Source organism: Coregonus lavaretus (assembly GCF_964263955.1).
Source record: "Coregonus lavaretus genome assembly, chromosome: 3".
In the NCBI taxonomy this organism is placed as follows: Eukaryota; Metazoa; Chordata; class Actinopteri; order Salmoniformes; family Salmonidae; genus Coregonus; species Coregonus lavaretus.
The window spans coordinates 75,567,522-75,580,816 of NC_139990.1; the positions used below are offsets into that span (position 1 = coordinate 75,567,522).

Sequence of the window (13,295 nt, forward strand, 5' to 3'; positions counted from 1 at the left end):
ATCTCACTTCATCTCCCTGTGCCCAATCGTAAGTATTCAATGCCTCGTATTATAGTATTTTCTGCAGAAGCGTACTGAGAAGTGTTATCCCGGAGTTTGAGGGATTGCTCCTTGCTTTTATCCGTGGAAATCATGTTCTTGAAGCCTGGACAGATTAGAGATGCTGTGAATTATTTTGGCCGTTTTTGGATCATCTTTAGTGTCGTGTTTATAATTGTCAACGGACAGGAGGGTAAGCTATTTATTCCCTTGTATATGTCCTCGTCAATGTATAGAAAAGTATAAGAGCAATAGACAACCAAATATACATTAGACTAGCTATCTTTTTCATAAATCGATTATTATATTTTTATTGAGATAATTACTGAGGCTTGACTGGATAATTTTCAAATAACTATACATTGTAGGCTATTATATTTATATAATAAAAGTTGTGGAATTGAGTTGGGACTGTAAACTGACATGAATTGCTTACATAAATGAGCATATTCACAGATTATCTTCATGTCATTTTAATGTTGTGTGGTGCTTACTTTATTGAAGATATTATCATCACTTTCTATGTAATGTATTTTTTGTTGGCTGAGGGCTACACACATTGTCCACATTTGAAACCGTTTGACATTTTCTATAGTGGCTATTGGTGACATAAATAGACAATGTGTTCCTGCTGCAATTTCCAGTTTTCAGAAGGTATATAACATAGATTATAGATCAATCAGATGATGCATGAGTTTAATTCAGTTTCTTATAAAAGTCCTCATAAACAAGGTAGCAGTTGTATTGGTAAATTAAAGGTACACTGCCCTTCTTTGGTAAGTCACTCTTATTGGCAAAGGGTGAGGTGTGTGTACCAATCCTCGTTTGGAGCTGTTCTGCTTGTGTTAGCCATTCCAAGTATTTACGACAAACTGAGCATCCTTTCAAGTCATGTCAAAGATTAAATATTGTATGCAAAAACCCTGTCACACATACAGTTGACTTCAGCAAAAGGAGTGCATGCAAGTAGTCAACAACACTAGCTTTGATAGGGTTTAAATTAATATAGGGGTACAGTTATAGCCTAGTTGTAACAACACTGGCTCAGTGCTCCAGTGACTAACTCTCTTCCACACATGGGGTGGATCAAACCAAAGCCACAAATATCTTTAAGTCTGTCTGGAGCAAACAATCCCGATAGTTCAAAAGTCATCTTTGATGTCATGGCGGCATTCCATTGCTGGTCCAGAGGCAGATAGTGAACTCTCATCTGTGTTTACCTTAGGGGTCCAGGTGGCAGGTATCCTAGTGGTTAGTGCGTTGGTCCAGTAACCGAAAGGTTGCTGGTTCGAATACCCAAGCCAACAAGGTGAAAAATCTGTCGATGTGCCCTTGAGCAAGGAACATAACTCTAGTTTGCTCCAGGGGTGCTGTACTACTATGGCTGACCTTATAATAAACACATTTAATTGCACCTATCTGGTGTATGTGACAAAACATAAATACATCTATTTTTTTTACCCACTATTCCCCACAGGAAGACTAGTAGGAAGACATGCAACAATAAGAGAGTGTACCCTGTGTGTTGACACAGTATTTCACAATCAGACAGGGGTCAACATGAATCACTGTAGCCATGTCCACACATATATGGAAACTTACTGTGAATCTTCACGCAGATCTGGGCTCTCTTGACGCATTTTGTTTTGCTGTTGGGGATTTAGTATCGTCACAGAGGAAGATGACCAATTCATGGTAAATGGCTTCCTCTGAATCACTTTGGCACCAGAGAGAAGCAAGAGACAAATGTACAGGAAAAAAACATATCAATCCTCTCCTGGTCTATTAATAACTCAGTGTGTGTTGTCATGCTCTGATTGACACAGTAGTATTTAGTGACAGATTACACAGCTAAACAATTCCCAATCATCTGTCCAGCTGATATTACTATGTTATTACTCTGTTGTCTACTATTCTTGGTATATCTGCCCCTGAAAGTGAGGGTTTTAAGAAGGATATCCATCATAATTTGAATGTTTGATTATATGCCTGAGACAGTTAGCCCAGTCTGTCTAGAGAGACATAAAAGCAGGAAGTATGGGCCAGTAGCAGGAATGCCAGGGTGTAGGCTTTTCACTCCATGGAACAACCAACAGCTATAACACGAGTTAAAGCCTAGCTTAGGTTGATCCCAAGCACTGAGGAAAGAGAGAGAGAGCCCCACTAGACAAGACCTTCATGAGACAGGCCAGGTCAAAGACGGGGTGAAAGGGGAGGAGTGCAGGGGGGAAGACTGGCCCGCCAACCCCAAAACATCCCCAGAATACTGCTCCCAAGCTTGAGGCCTCAGACTGGCTGGTGACACAGATCCACCCTCTGTTGCCCACGGCTACAGCTTGTCGCTCTGGCATTTCCAGGGAATCCTAGGGGACATGAAAAGGGGCAGTAGCGGTGAGAAGTTCTGGGAGTTAGAGAGAGAAAGAGAGAGAGAGAGAGAGAGAGAGAGAGAGAGAGAGAGAGAGAGAGAGAGAGAGAGAGAGAGAGAGAGAGAGAGAGAGAGAGAGAGAGAGAGAGAGAGAGAGAGAGAGCGAGAGAGAGAGAGAGAGAGAGAGAGAGAGAAGAGAGAAAGAGAGAGAGAGAGAGAGAGCGAGAGAGAGAGAGAGAGAGAGAGAGGAGTACGAAAGAAAGATAGAAGGGGCCCAGTGGAAGAGTCTCTTAGCCGGACCGGAAAGGCTAACCAGTGTGACGTGTATGTGACATGTGAGTGGAAAGTAACAGAGACCACCAACTCTTCACCCAAAGTTAATTTTGAACCCAAGGGAGAACTGCGCTTCTTTCTGTCTGCCCTGGGAGCGTGGGTGTCCTTGGTTAGACCACAGTGCAAGTTTAAGCCAGCCAACCCCACAGCACTTACCTCTATGACCTGACACACTGAAACAGTCACATTAAGAATGTGTCTAGCTAAATATTTGAGTTCTTTCCGGTACAATAAAGAGTTAGTCATAGCCACAGAGGTTAGGAAGATTTAAGGATAGGGCATGAATAAGAGGTATGACACAGAGAGCTAGCAGGAAAACATTGATCAAGATGAAATACAAACAGAATGGAAGGGTGATGAGTTTGCTCAACAGTCTCTAGAATTAGGGAATAGTCCCTATAAGGGCTTTGTTCAATCAAACATGTTAACCCGTTAAAGAGTTATGATTGCAGTTTTGGATTAATGACACACTACTTCAAATCAAACACACTTTCTCATTGCCTTTGAATAATATTATTTTCCACTTCAATAGTTTTGATTGCATATGGCCTGCAATCTCTTTTTACTGTAAGCAGTGTCCTACAGTGTTGAGGAGGACTGCTTCAGCTGTTGGTTGTTTTTGGGGCATCTCGCGGTTATGATCTCAGGAGTGTAAACATCTCCTGCTCTACTGCGCACTCTCAGTGCTCCGTCCCTGGGGACTCCTATTACTCACCTTGTCTGGGAAAGGAGCCCTATAATTAACAAAGCTCTAAATAGTGTCTTTACCATATTAACATAATTAATGAAAGTCCCTGTTATGTACTGTGACTAAACAGTGGTGAACTTGGCTGTTCCTTCTGCTAACAAGCCCCAGCTGCCCCTCCGTACCGCCTACACTGCTAGTCATGCATTAATTAATGTCTCACACTTACACTCCAAGCATGTTTTTCTGTCTCTCATCCAAGTGGTCAAGGATTTCCTGGAAATAGCCATTATCGTATTCATGTGGACATTTGACATAACTGAGGATTTACGCTGGATGCCAAAGCAACATGACTTTCCTACCCTTCCCAGTCCAAAACATGTATTGAAGGAACTGTGAATTGTTATTACCATAAACAATGTCATGAAAGATAATTTGCCTGGAATTAGGCACCAAACCATTGCATATACGGCAGATGTATTATGTACAAGTACAATAACTGTTATAACTGTAAGTTTGGTTGTCTTCATATTTCAGGCAATGGCTGCGGGCACACTGTGATGGGCACAGAGAGTGGCACTCTAGCCTCTCAGAACTACCCAGGCACCTACCCTGTTGATTCCTGGTGTAAGTGGAGACTGCGAGTGCCAAAGGGACGTACACTACGGCTCCTCTTCGGGGACTTTGACGTGGAAAGGAGTCCCGGCTGCAGGAATGGCTCCCTCACCATCACATCTAACAACGGAGCTCCCAGCCTGGGTAAGACTCTCCAGTGCACACTGGGCCACTGACCTGACTGGCCGTGTGCTTGTCTCTACTTTTACAAGGAATTTACTGTATATGCTATTGACAAACTATTTTCATAGTGAGATTCAGAATTCTCACTCAAGTTCTGACTGACTGAATTAATGCTTGTCATTAAGACAAATCCACCCACTTCTGATGGACCACTTGATCTGTCTCCTTTGTTATGTAGTTCATTCAAAACCACTCTTTGTTACTAGTAAAAGCCATACAGTGTAGCCTGAATTCCATTGCAAAGGCAGAGAGCACATTAACACAATTTCACTGCCAATGCATCTCTGCCAATTCTACACCACTATGGTGCATCCAGCCATACCTTGCGGGCACAAGGGTATGACGTCCTTCCTAGATATTTGAGGACAGTTCCAGAGGCTGTATGTAACTATTCAGCTTATTATATTGTTTTTATTAGCGGATTCCACAGGGGCAACTTCATGCTGTTCTGGAGCTCACTCCATGTCATTTGTTCTGCAGCACTACACAAACATGACTAGGAGACCACACACTAGCCTAGCGGTTTTGCTTGTTCCATGCTCTCTGTATTTGTGTGTGTTTTGCATCCACCACAGTCTGACATGTGGTGTGTGTGTGTGTATGTGTGTGTGTGTGGGTGTGTGTGTGTGTGTGTGTGGGTGTGCATTCATGCATTCGTCCATGTATGTCTGCATGCATGCGTGCATCTGGGAGTCCTTGTGTGTGTGCTTGCATGTGTGGTGTATGCGTTCTTGCGTGCATGCCTGTGTGTCTGTCATCCACAGGCCCCCTGTGTGGACAGCTTGAAGCCTCAGAGAAAAATGTGACCGTAAACAGCAATGAGGTGACAATAGTATTCAACTCTGGCCCCCATCACTCAGGCCGAGGGTTCCTGTTCTCCTACACCACAGACCAACACTCAGGTATGGCCCAATTCATCACACACTGCTCACACGTTTACTTTCTATAGATTCTTTGTTTATACAACTGTACTACATATGGAAATGATTAATCTAATTTCATTAATTCATCAACAATCACATTACACACAGAATGCTGATGATAAGATATTATTTTCCCACGTGTACAGTAGCTCTGCTGTGGAACTTTCTCAGTGAAAGCAATGACCCACACTGTGAAAAAAAGTTGATTCAACGTACAATTGTCAGGCAACCGGCAGCAATAGGATTGTGTTTGCTCAACATTGCTCAGCATATAGCTGAACCAACATACATTCTCAAGTTGAATTGTATGTTCACTCAACATTGAATTATAGGTTGAGTGAACATACAATTCAACTTGACAATTTATTCTACCTTCTTGGCATATTTTCCCGGTGTAAAATGTTACTATTTATGACAATACATTTCATAAGGCCTTTCTTTGAAGGCCTAGTTACACCCTAACTCAGTGGTCTGAAACTCCTGGTTTACACGCCACATCAAGCCTGCAAGTCACATTATGCTGGCTTGCAAAGTGATGTGCAATTCCTATTGGAACCCAGACAGTGTGAAGATGCTATTTGTGTTTGTGTAGCAATCGATGTACATGCAGAAATACAGGTATTGAAACAAACAATTCTGAAAATCAAGCTGCAATAGAGCATGCTGGGAAATATGATAATGATGGGACGAAAAAGTAAGAAAAAGTACAGTACGAAAAAGTATGAAAATGTATGCACTCACTACTGTAAGTCGCACTGGATAAGAGTGTCTGCTAAATTACTAAAATGTAAAATGTAAATGAGAGTGGTTTTGAGCAAACATTTGTAATTTTACTCAACAAGCTTGTTTGTCAACCTATAATTGTAAGACAACCAGCTGCAATAGAATTGTGAGTTTTCTCAACATTTGGGCATATACAGTAGCAGAACCAACATACAGTGTTGCCTTCCAAAGGCAAACATGAATTTGTAATTTTACTCAACAAGCTTTTTCAAATTCACTCACTTTGAGCAGAGTTTGTTGAGTGGACAAATTTGAACACATTAGCTCAAATTCTTGTCCATTTGAAGTCCACTCAACTCACAGAATAACGCTGACTAAGCAATTGTTTAAGATGTCTTTTTTACAGTGCCCCTGACTCAGTAACATTGATAATAATATAATAATATGCCATTTAGCAGACGCTTTTATCCAAAGCGACTTACAGTCATGCGTGCATACATTTTTGTGTATGGGTGGTCCCGGGGATCGAACCCACTACCTTGGCGTTACAAGCGCCGTGCTCTACCAGCTGAGCTGAAGAGCACCCACTGTGATCATAATTGTTGTTTTTCTGCCCATCACCTACATCACTGGTAACCCCAAAGTGCTGCTAAGCAAGTTGAAAGGCATAAACAGGCATTACTGAGGTGTCAAAGAGACTGGAAACATGCTGTAATTTCATACCCAACCGCATTTAAGTCCAGCATTAGAGTTGATGGAGTCACTGGCATGAAGTCAGTTTAATGTATGTATGCACACACGTTTACGCCAATGAAATTTGTACGCTAACATTTGTGTGTGTTGGAGTGCCTTGTGAGTGTGTATTGGTGTGTGTGTCTATTGGAATGCAGCTCCTATCCCTATCTAAGCATCCAGGGTGATTGCTCAGTAGGCAGAAGAGTAAGGACCCTTCTCCTGGGCTGAATGAAGAGGCCTCAAGGCTTTAGACTGCCACTCTGAGTGGGTGGACAGCTATGTGTTCACTCCTCCTCCTCAGGTCAGCTTAGTCAAATCAGCAACACGGTAACGGTTGCCAACCCACTCTCAAGCTGGTGGTGGCCGATGAGAGGATCTCACAAACAGATGCACTGGACTGGACATCTGGTGAAATGTGTTGTTTGCAAGGCGAGATATCATTGTTTGTGATACTACAGTACTACAATAGGTTATTATTACAGTTTTTTTTCAATCACTTTGGCACATTTTTCAAATGTAAGTGGCATATTTTCAAAACTCTTAAGAACAAAACTCTAAATTGATAACTCTTGTAATGCCCCCTATCTTATGTTTAGAACCTTTGATTGTGCATTCATTGGGGTTTTACACATCTTTCACCCCTGAGTGATTCATGCTAAATCAAAGTTTTCCGTGAAATACCATGAGAACATTTAAGTTTATTCACCAATACATCAGATAATGATAGACTAATAATTTAGTCATTTTAACTACCATTTAATCCAATATCAAAAATACAAGATACACATGTCAAAACTGTTCTTTTTACATTTACATTTTGCAGACGCTCTTATCCAGAGCGACTTACATGAGCAATTAGGGTTAAGTGCCTTGCTTAAGGGCACATCGACAGATTTTTCACCTAGTCGGCTCGGGGATTAGAACCAGCGACCTTTCGGTTACTGGCACAACGCTCTTACCCACTACGCTACCTGCTGAATAGAAACAATACTAGATGGTAAATATAATTTTCCATACAGTATGTCACTACAACTTGACATGCAATTTTTGTATCTAATTTATATCCAATGGCAGGTTGTGAGCATCTTGAGAAATAGGACAGTCTTACAGTTGAATTATCCTTATACAGTACATACTGTCACAAGTGTAGAGAGGAGTAGGCAGTCGCAGGTTTAGAACTACTGAATTTATTAACGCACCATAGCTTAAAGTGGGACGAAACCGACAGTGCAAAATATAAAGTACTCAGGAAATAGTAGGAGAGATCCCTCTCAGGAAAACAAGCAACATATACAATGACCGACAAAGACAAATGACAGAGGGAGTATATACAGTGGGGAAAAAAGTATTTAGTCAGCCACCAATTGTGCAAGTTCTCCCACTTAAAAAGATGAGAGAGGCCTGTAATTTTCATCATAGGTACACGTCAACTATGACAGACAAAATGAGAAAAAAAATACCAGAAAATCACATTGTAGGATTTTTTATGAATTTATTTGCAAATTATGGTGGAAAATAAGTATTTGGTCACCTACAAACAAGCAAGATTTCTGGCTCTCACAGACCTTTCTGGCTCTTTCCACCATAATTTGCAAATACATTCATTAAAAATCCTACAATGTGATTTTCTGGATTTTTTTTTCTCAATTTGTCTGTCATAGTTGACGTGTACCTATGATGACAATTACAGGCCTCTCTCATCTTTTTAAGTGGGAGAACTTGCACAATTGGTGGCTGACTAAATACTTTTTTCCCCCACTGTATATGAGGGTGAGATACGATAATTGACAGGGAGCTCTTCTTCACGAAAAAGGAATCCTTGGGCCTCCTGGATGTAGACCTCCATGGCTTCAGTCTCTGCATGTGAGAGAGGGTAGATGTTCCCCCGCGGGAGGGTAGAACCAGGCAGTAGGTTGATAGTGCAGTCCCATGGGTGATGAGTGGGCAGGCATGTGGCACGAGTCTTCAAAAAATCCACTTGTAGGTCCCGGTATTCCTCCGGGATAGGGACGTGGGTGGCATGGTCCGGACTTTTCACGGAGGTGGCACAGATAGACACCGAGAGACCTCCTCTTACACTCCTGTGACCAAACCAACAACCTCCTCTCTATCCACGATATACTGGGGTTATGCAACTGTGTGTGCAGGAGAGTCTAAGATGAGGAACGTGATGCGTTCATGGTTGTTATAATCAACTGTGAGTGAAATGGGAATCGTGGTCTGGCTCACCAGTCCTGTTCCTAGTTGTCTAGGGCATGGACTGGGATAGGGGGTTGTAAAGGGACTAGAAGAATGCGTAATGATAAGGCCACTGACTGGTCTAGGAAATTGCCTGCAGCACCTGAGTCCACTAGGGCAGGACTCAGTGGGGGACCAGGAGAGTCAGGGAAGGTGACAGGGAGGAGGACGGGCTGGGTGGACAGAGAGGAGAAAGGCACATCCACGCCTACCTGGGAAGGTGCAGGAGCGCTCCTTGGCCTGTCGCTTCCTCAACTGGTTCTCCTTCTGGGACAGGTGTTCCAGGGGTGGTCCGACTCCCCGCAGTAGGAGCAGAGACCCTGTTGACGGGGGAGTTGACGTTCCTCTGGGGGAAGGTGCATCGTGCCCACCTCCATGGGCTCAGTCTCGCTGGAGGTTCCTGGGAGAGACCCGAACCCCTGGGATGGGCGACGATTGGCGGAGATTATCCAGGTGGATGGCTATGGCGATGAGCTGGTCCAGCGTGAGGTCCTCATCGCGACAGGCCAGCTCGGTCTGGACGTCCGCCTGTAGCCCACTGCGGAAAACCATCAACAGGGCCTGGTCGTTCCAGCCAGTGGAAGCAGCCACTGTCCAGAAATCCAGAGCGTACTCAGATGCTGTCCTGGACCCCTGGCGCAGATGGAGGAGATACTCACCTCCCTCTCGGCCCTCTGTTGGGTGGTCGAAAACGGCATGGAAGAGTTGATGAAAGCGCTCATAGGACTGTACTTCTGGACCGTCCCTCTCCCAGACGGCGTGCGCCCACTCCAGAGCCCGGCCTGTCAGCACTGAAATCACCAAGGCTACCTTGTCCCTCTCGGAGGCCATCCCGGCATGACATGCAAGGTGGAGGTCACACTGCAGGAGAAATCTCCTACAGTGAGCTGGGGTGCCGTCAAACCACTCCGGGAGGGGCAGGTGGACGTTGCTGATCGGACCGGGTGATGTAGATGGTGGTGGCTTGGCTGGAACGACCGTGAGGAGCTGGGAAGGTGGAGGTGTAGCCTGCAGTTGGCGCACGGTCCGGATCACCTTGTCCATGGCAGTCCCGAGGTGCACCAGGCACGAGTCGTTCGCTCCTACAGAGGAGAGGTCGAGATGTCCTGCTGCCTCCTGTTTTCTTGGGTCGGTCATTCTGTCACAAGTGTAGAGAGGAGTAGGCAGGAGGCAGTCGCAGGTTTAGAACTACTGAATTTATTAAAGCGGGACGAAACCCACAGTGCAAGATATAAAGTACTCAGGAAATAGTAGGAGAGATCCCTCTCAGGAAAACAAGCAACATATACAATGACCGACAAAGACAAATGGCAGAGGGAGTATATATACACTGATAGAGTGGGGATTGGAACCAGGTGTGTGTAATGATGATGAGACAAGTCCGGGGTTGATGAGTGAAGGGCGTTTGCCAGCAGCAGGTTCGGCAGCAGCTAGAAGGGAGCCAAAGCGAAGGCTGGTGTGACACATACGTAGGACAAATCATCAGAAATAGAGGTATTGTAAAGCAGTTGGCTACTTTTAAAATGTGGTACGGTGTGTTGTATGTCATTTCTGCCCCATGCAACATTGTACAAGATCACTTTTTCTACGTGACTTGTCAACTCATATACAATAGTATCACCTGTATCTCTGCTTGAAATTTATCAGCTTACTGTGTATCAATGAAATTCAGAAAATTAGTGTAATATATTGTTAGATACAACCCAGGTATTTCAGCAGTGCATTGTACACTACAGTATAATTCCAAATGGTAGCACATAGTGTGACTCTTTGCACTTTGTCCTACGTATTGAAGCACACTGGCTGATGGAGAATGATAATGTAGTATTTACAGCCACATCCATATATAATTAGGTTTTACCTTCCAACATAAATTGATGTAAAATGTATACATTTATGAGGTAAAAATATATATTATTCAGTGTTCAGCCATTATCAAACTATATACGTTAACAAGGCAATACATCATTTTGGTTCAGTAGTTATCAGATTTGAGCAGTTTGATTAGTGATTGTTCAATTTTTGGGCAAAAAGGCAGACTCAGCTCCATCATTCATTGAATCATCACAAAAACCCACTGATATTGCCAACTACTTTAATTATTTTTTTCATTGGCAAGATTATCAAAATTAGGCATGACATGCCAGCAACAAACGTTGACACTACACATCCAAGTATATCTGACAAAATTATGAAAGACAGGCATTGTAACTTTGAATTCCGTAAAGTGAGTGTGGAAGAGGTGAAACAATTATTGTTGTCTATCAACAATGACAAGCCACCGGGATCTGACAACTTGTATGGAAAATTACTGAGGATAATAGTGGACGATATTGCCACTCCTATTTGCCATATCTTCAATTTAAGCCTACTAGAAAGTGTGTGCCCTCAGGCATAGAGGGAAGCAAAAGTCATTCCGCTACCTAAGAATAGTAAAGCCCCCTTTACTGGCTCAAATAGCCGACCAATCAGCGTGTTACCAACCCTTAGTAAACTTTTGGAAAAAATGGTGTTTGACTAGATACAATGCTATTTTACAGTAAACAAATTGACAACAGACTTTCAGCACGTTTATACATTCAACAAGCACAGCACTTACACAAATGACTGTTGATTGGCTGAGAGAAATTGATGATAAAAAGATTGTGGGGGCTGTTTTCTTAGACTTCAGTGTGACTTTTGACATTATCGATCATCGTCTGTTGCTGGAAAAATGTATGTGTTATGGCTTTACACCCCCTGCTATATTTTGGATAAACAGATACCTGTCTAACAAAACACAGAGGGTGTTCTTTAATGGAAGTGTCTCCAACATAATCCAGGTAAAATCAGGAATTCCCCAGGGTAGCTGTCTAGGCCCCTTACTTTTTGCAATCTTTACTAACGACATGCCACTGGCTTTGACTAAAGCCAATGTCTATGTATGCAGATGACTCAACACTATACATGTCAGCTACTACAGCGACTGAAGTGACTGCAACACTTAACAAAGAGCTGCTGTTAGTTTCAGAATGGGTGGCAAGGAATAAGCTAGTCCTAAATATTTCAAAAACTAAAAGCATTGTATTTGGGAGTAATCATTCACTAAACCCTAAACTTCAACTAAATCTTCTAATGAATAATTTGGAAATTGAGCAAGTTGAGGTGACTAAACTGCTTCGAGTAACCCTGGATTGTAAACTGTCATGGTCAAAACATATTGATACAACAGTAGCTAAGATGGGGAGAAGTCTGTCCATAATAAAGCGCTGCTCTGCCTTCTTAACAGCACTATCAACAAGGCAGGTCCTACAGGCCCTAGTTTTGTCACACCTGGACTACTTTTCAGCCGTGTGGTCAGGTGCCACAAAGAGGGACTTAGGAAAATTACAATTGGCTCAGAACAGGGCAGCACGGCTGGCCCTTGGATGTACACAGAGAGCTAACATTAATAATATGCATGTCAATCTCTCCTGACTCAAAGTGGAGGAGAGATTGACCTCATCACTACTTGTATTTGTGAGAGGTATTGACATGTTGAATGCACCGAATGCAGCTCGGACACCAATGCATACCCCACAAGACATGTCACCAGAGGTCTCTTCACAGTCCAGAACAGACTATGGGAGGTGCACAGTACCACATAGAGCCATGACTACATGGAACTCTATTCCACATCAAGTAACTCATGCAAGCAGTAAAATTAGATTTTTAAAAACAGATAAAAATACACCTTATGGAACAGCGTGGACTGTGAAGTGACACAAACACAGGCACAGACACATGCATACACAGACATGATAACATACACACAAGTACACATGGATTTTGTGTTGTAGATATGTGGTAATAGAGTAGTGGCCTGAGGGCACACACTTAAGGTGTTGTGAAAACTGTTGTGAATGTATTGAAATGTTTTTTAAAATTGTATAACTGCCTTCATTTTGCTGGACCCTAGGAAGAGTAGCTGCTGTATTGTATTGTTAACAAATGACAAGAAATTCATATCAAATGTAAAGTGAATATTGCATTTTGAAAAGCAGATGCAGTACTTAGGTTGAATATGTATCCAAACTAAATGAGTGATTTGGTGCAGTAAACAAGTGACTTTGTGAATGTATCTGTTGTACTCAGTCAATTGAAAATGTGCTTAGAGTTTTGAAACACGAGCCTTTTTGATTATCTGTTTAGATTTTTGTGCTTCAAATTGTAAAAATGTACCACATACTTGTGAAAATCATTCCCAAAAGAAGGAGATGTTTTTGACTAGACATTGTTGCCTCATTGATAGTAGAATTAGCGATAGAACCAATGTGTGCACCGTGCACTGATCTTTTTTTGGGTCATAAAATGACCTTTTACCCAATTTACAGCCACAAATAGTGTACTTGTAAATAGTTTTTTTCTCCAATTCAAGCTAAAGTGGTTTGTATATCCCTGTTTCCTGTTATTTACTCAGTTGTTTATGAAATGCAGC

At 42.6% G+C, this 13,295-nt stretch overlaps 1 protein-coding gene across 3 annotated transcripts in view; it reads left to right on the forward strand.

Annotated features, from left to right (window-relative positions):
• The first annotated feature begins 63 nt into the window (after positions 1–63).
• LOC311120974 (discoidin, CUB and LCCL domain-containing protein 1) overlaps positions 64–13,295 on the forward strand; it is a 32,341-nt gene continuing 19,109 nt past the window's right edge. For all 3 annotated transcript variants that reach the window (XM_084157912.1, XM_084157913.1, XM_084157914.1), the window contains exons 1-3: positions 64–232; positions 3,960–4,181; positions 4,985–5,122. In XM_084157912.1, coding sequence (XP_084014038.1) covers positions 133–232; positions 3,960–4,181; positions 4,985–5,122 — 460 coding nt within the window. In that variant the 5' untranslated portion in view covers positions 64–132. The remainder of the gene's footprint in view (positions 233–3,959; positions 4,182–4,984; positions 5,123–13,295) is intronic.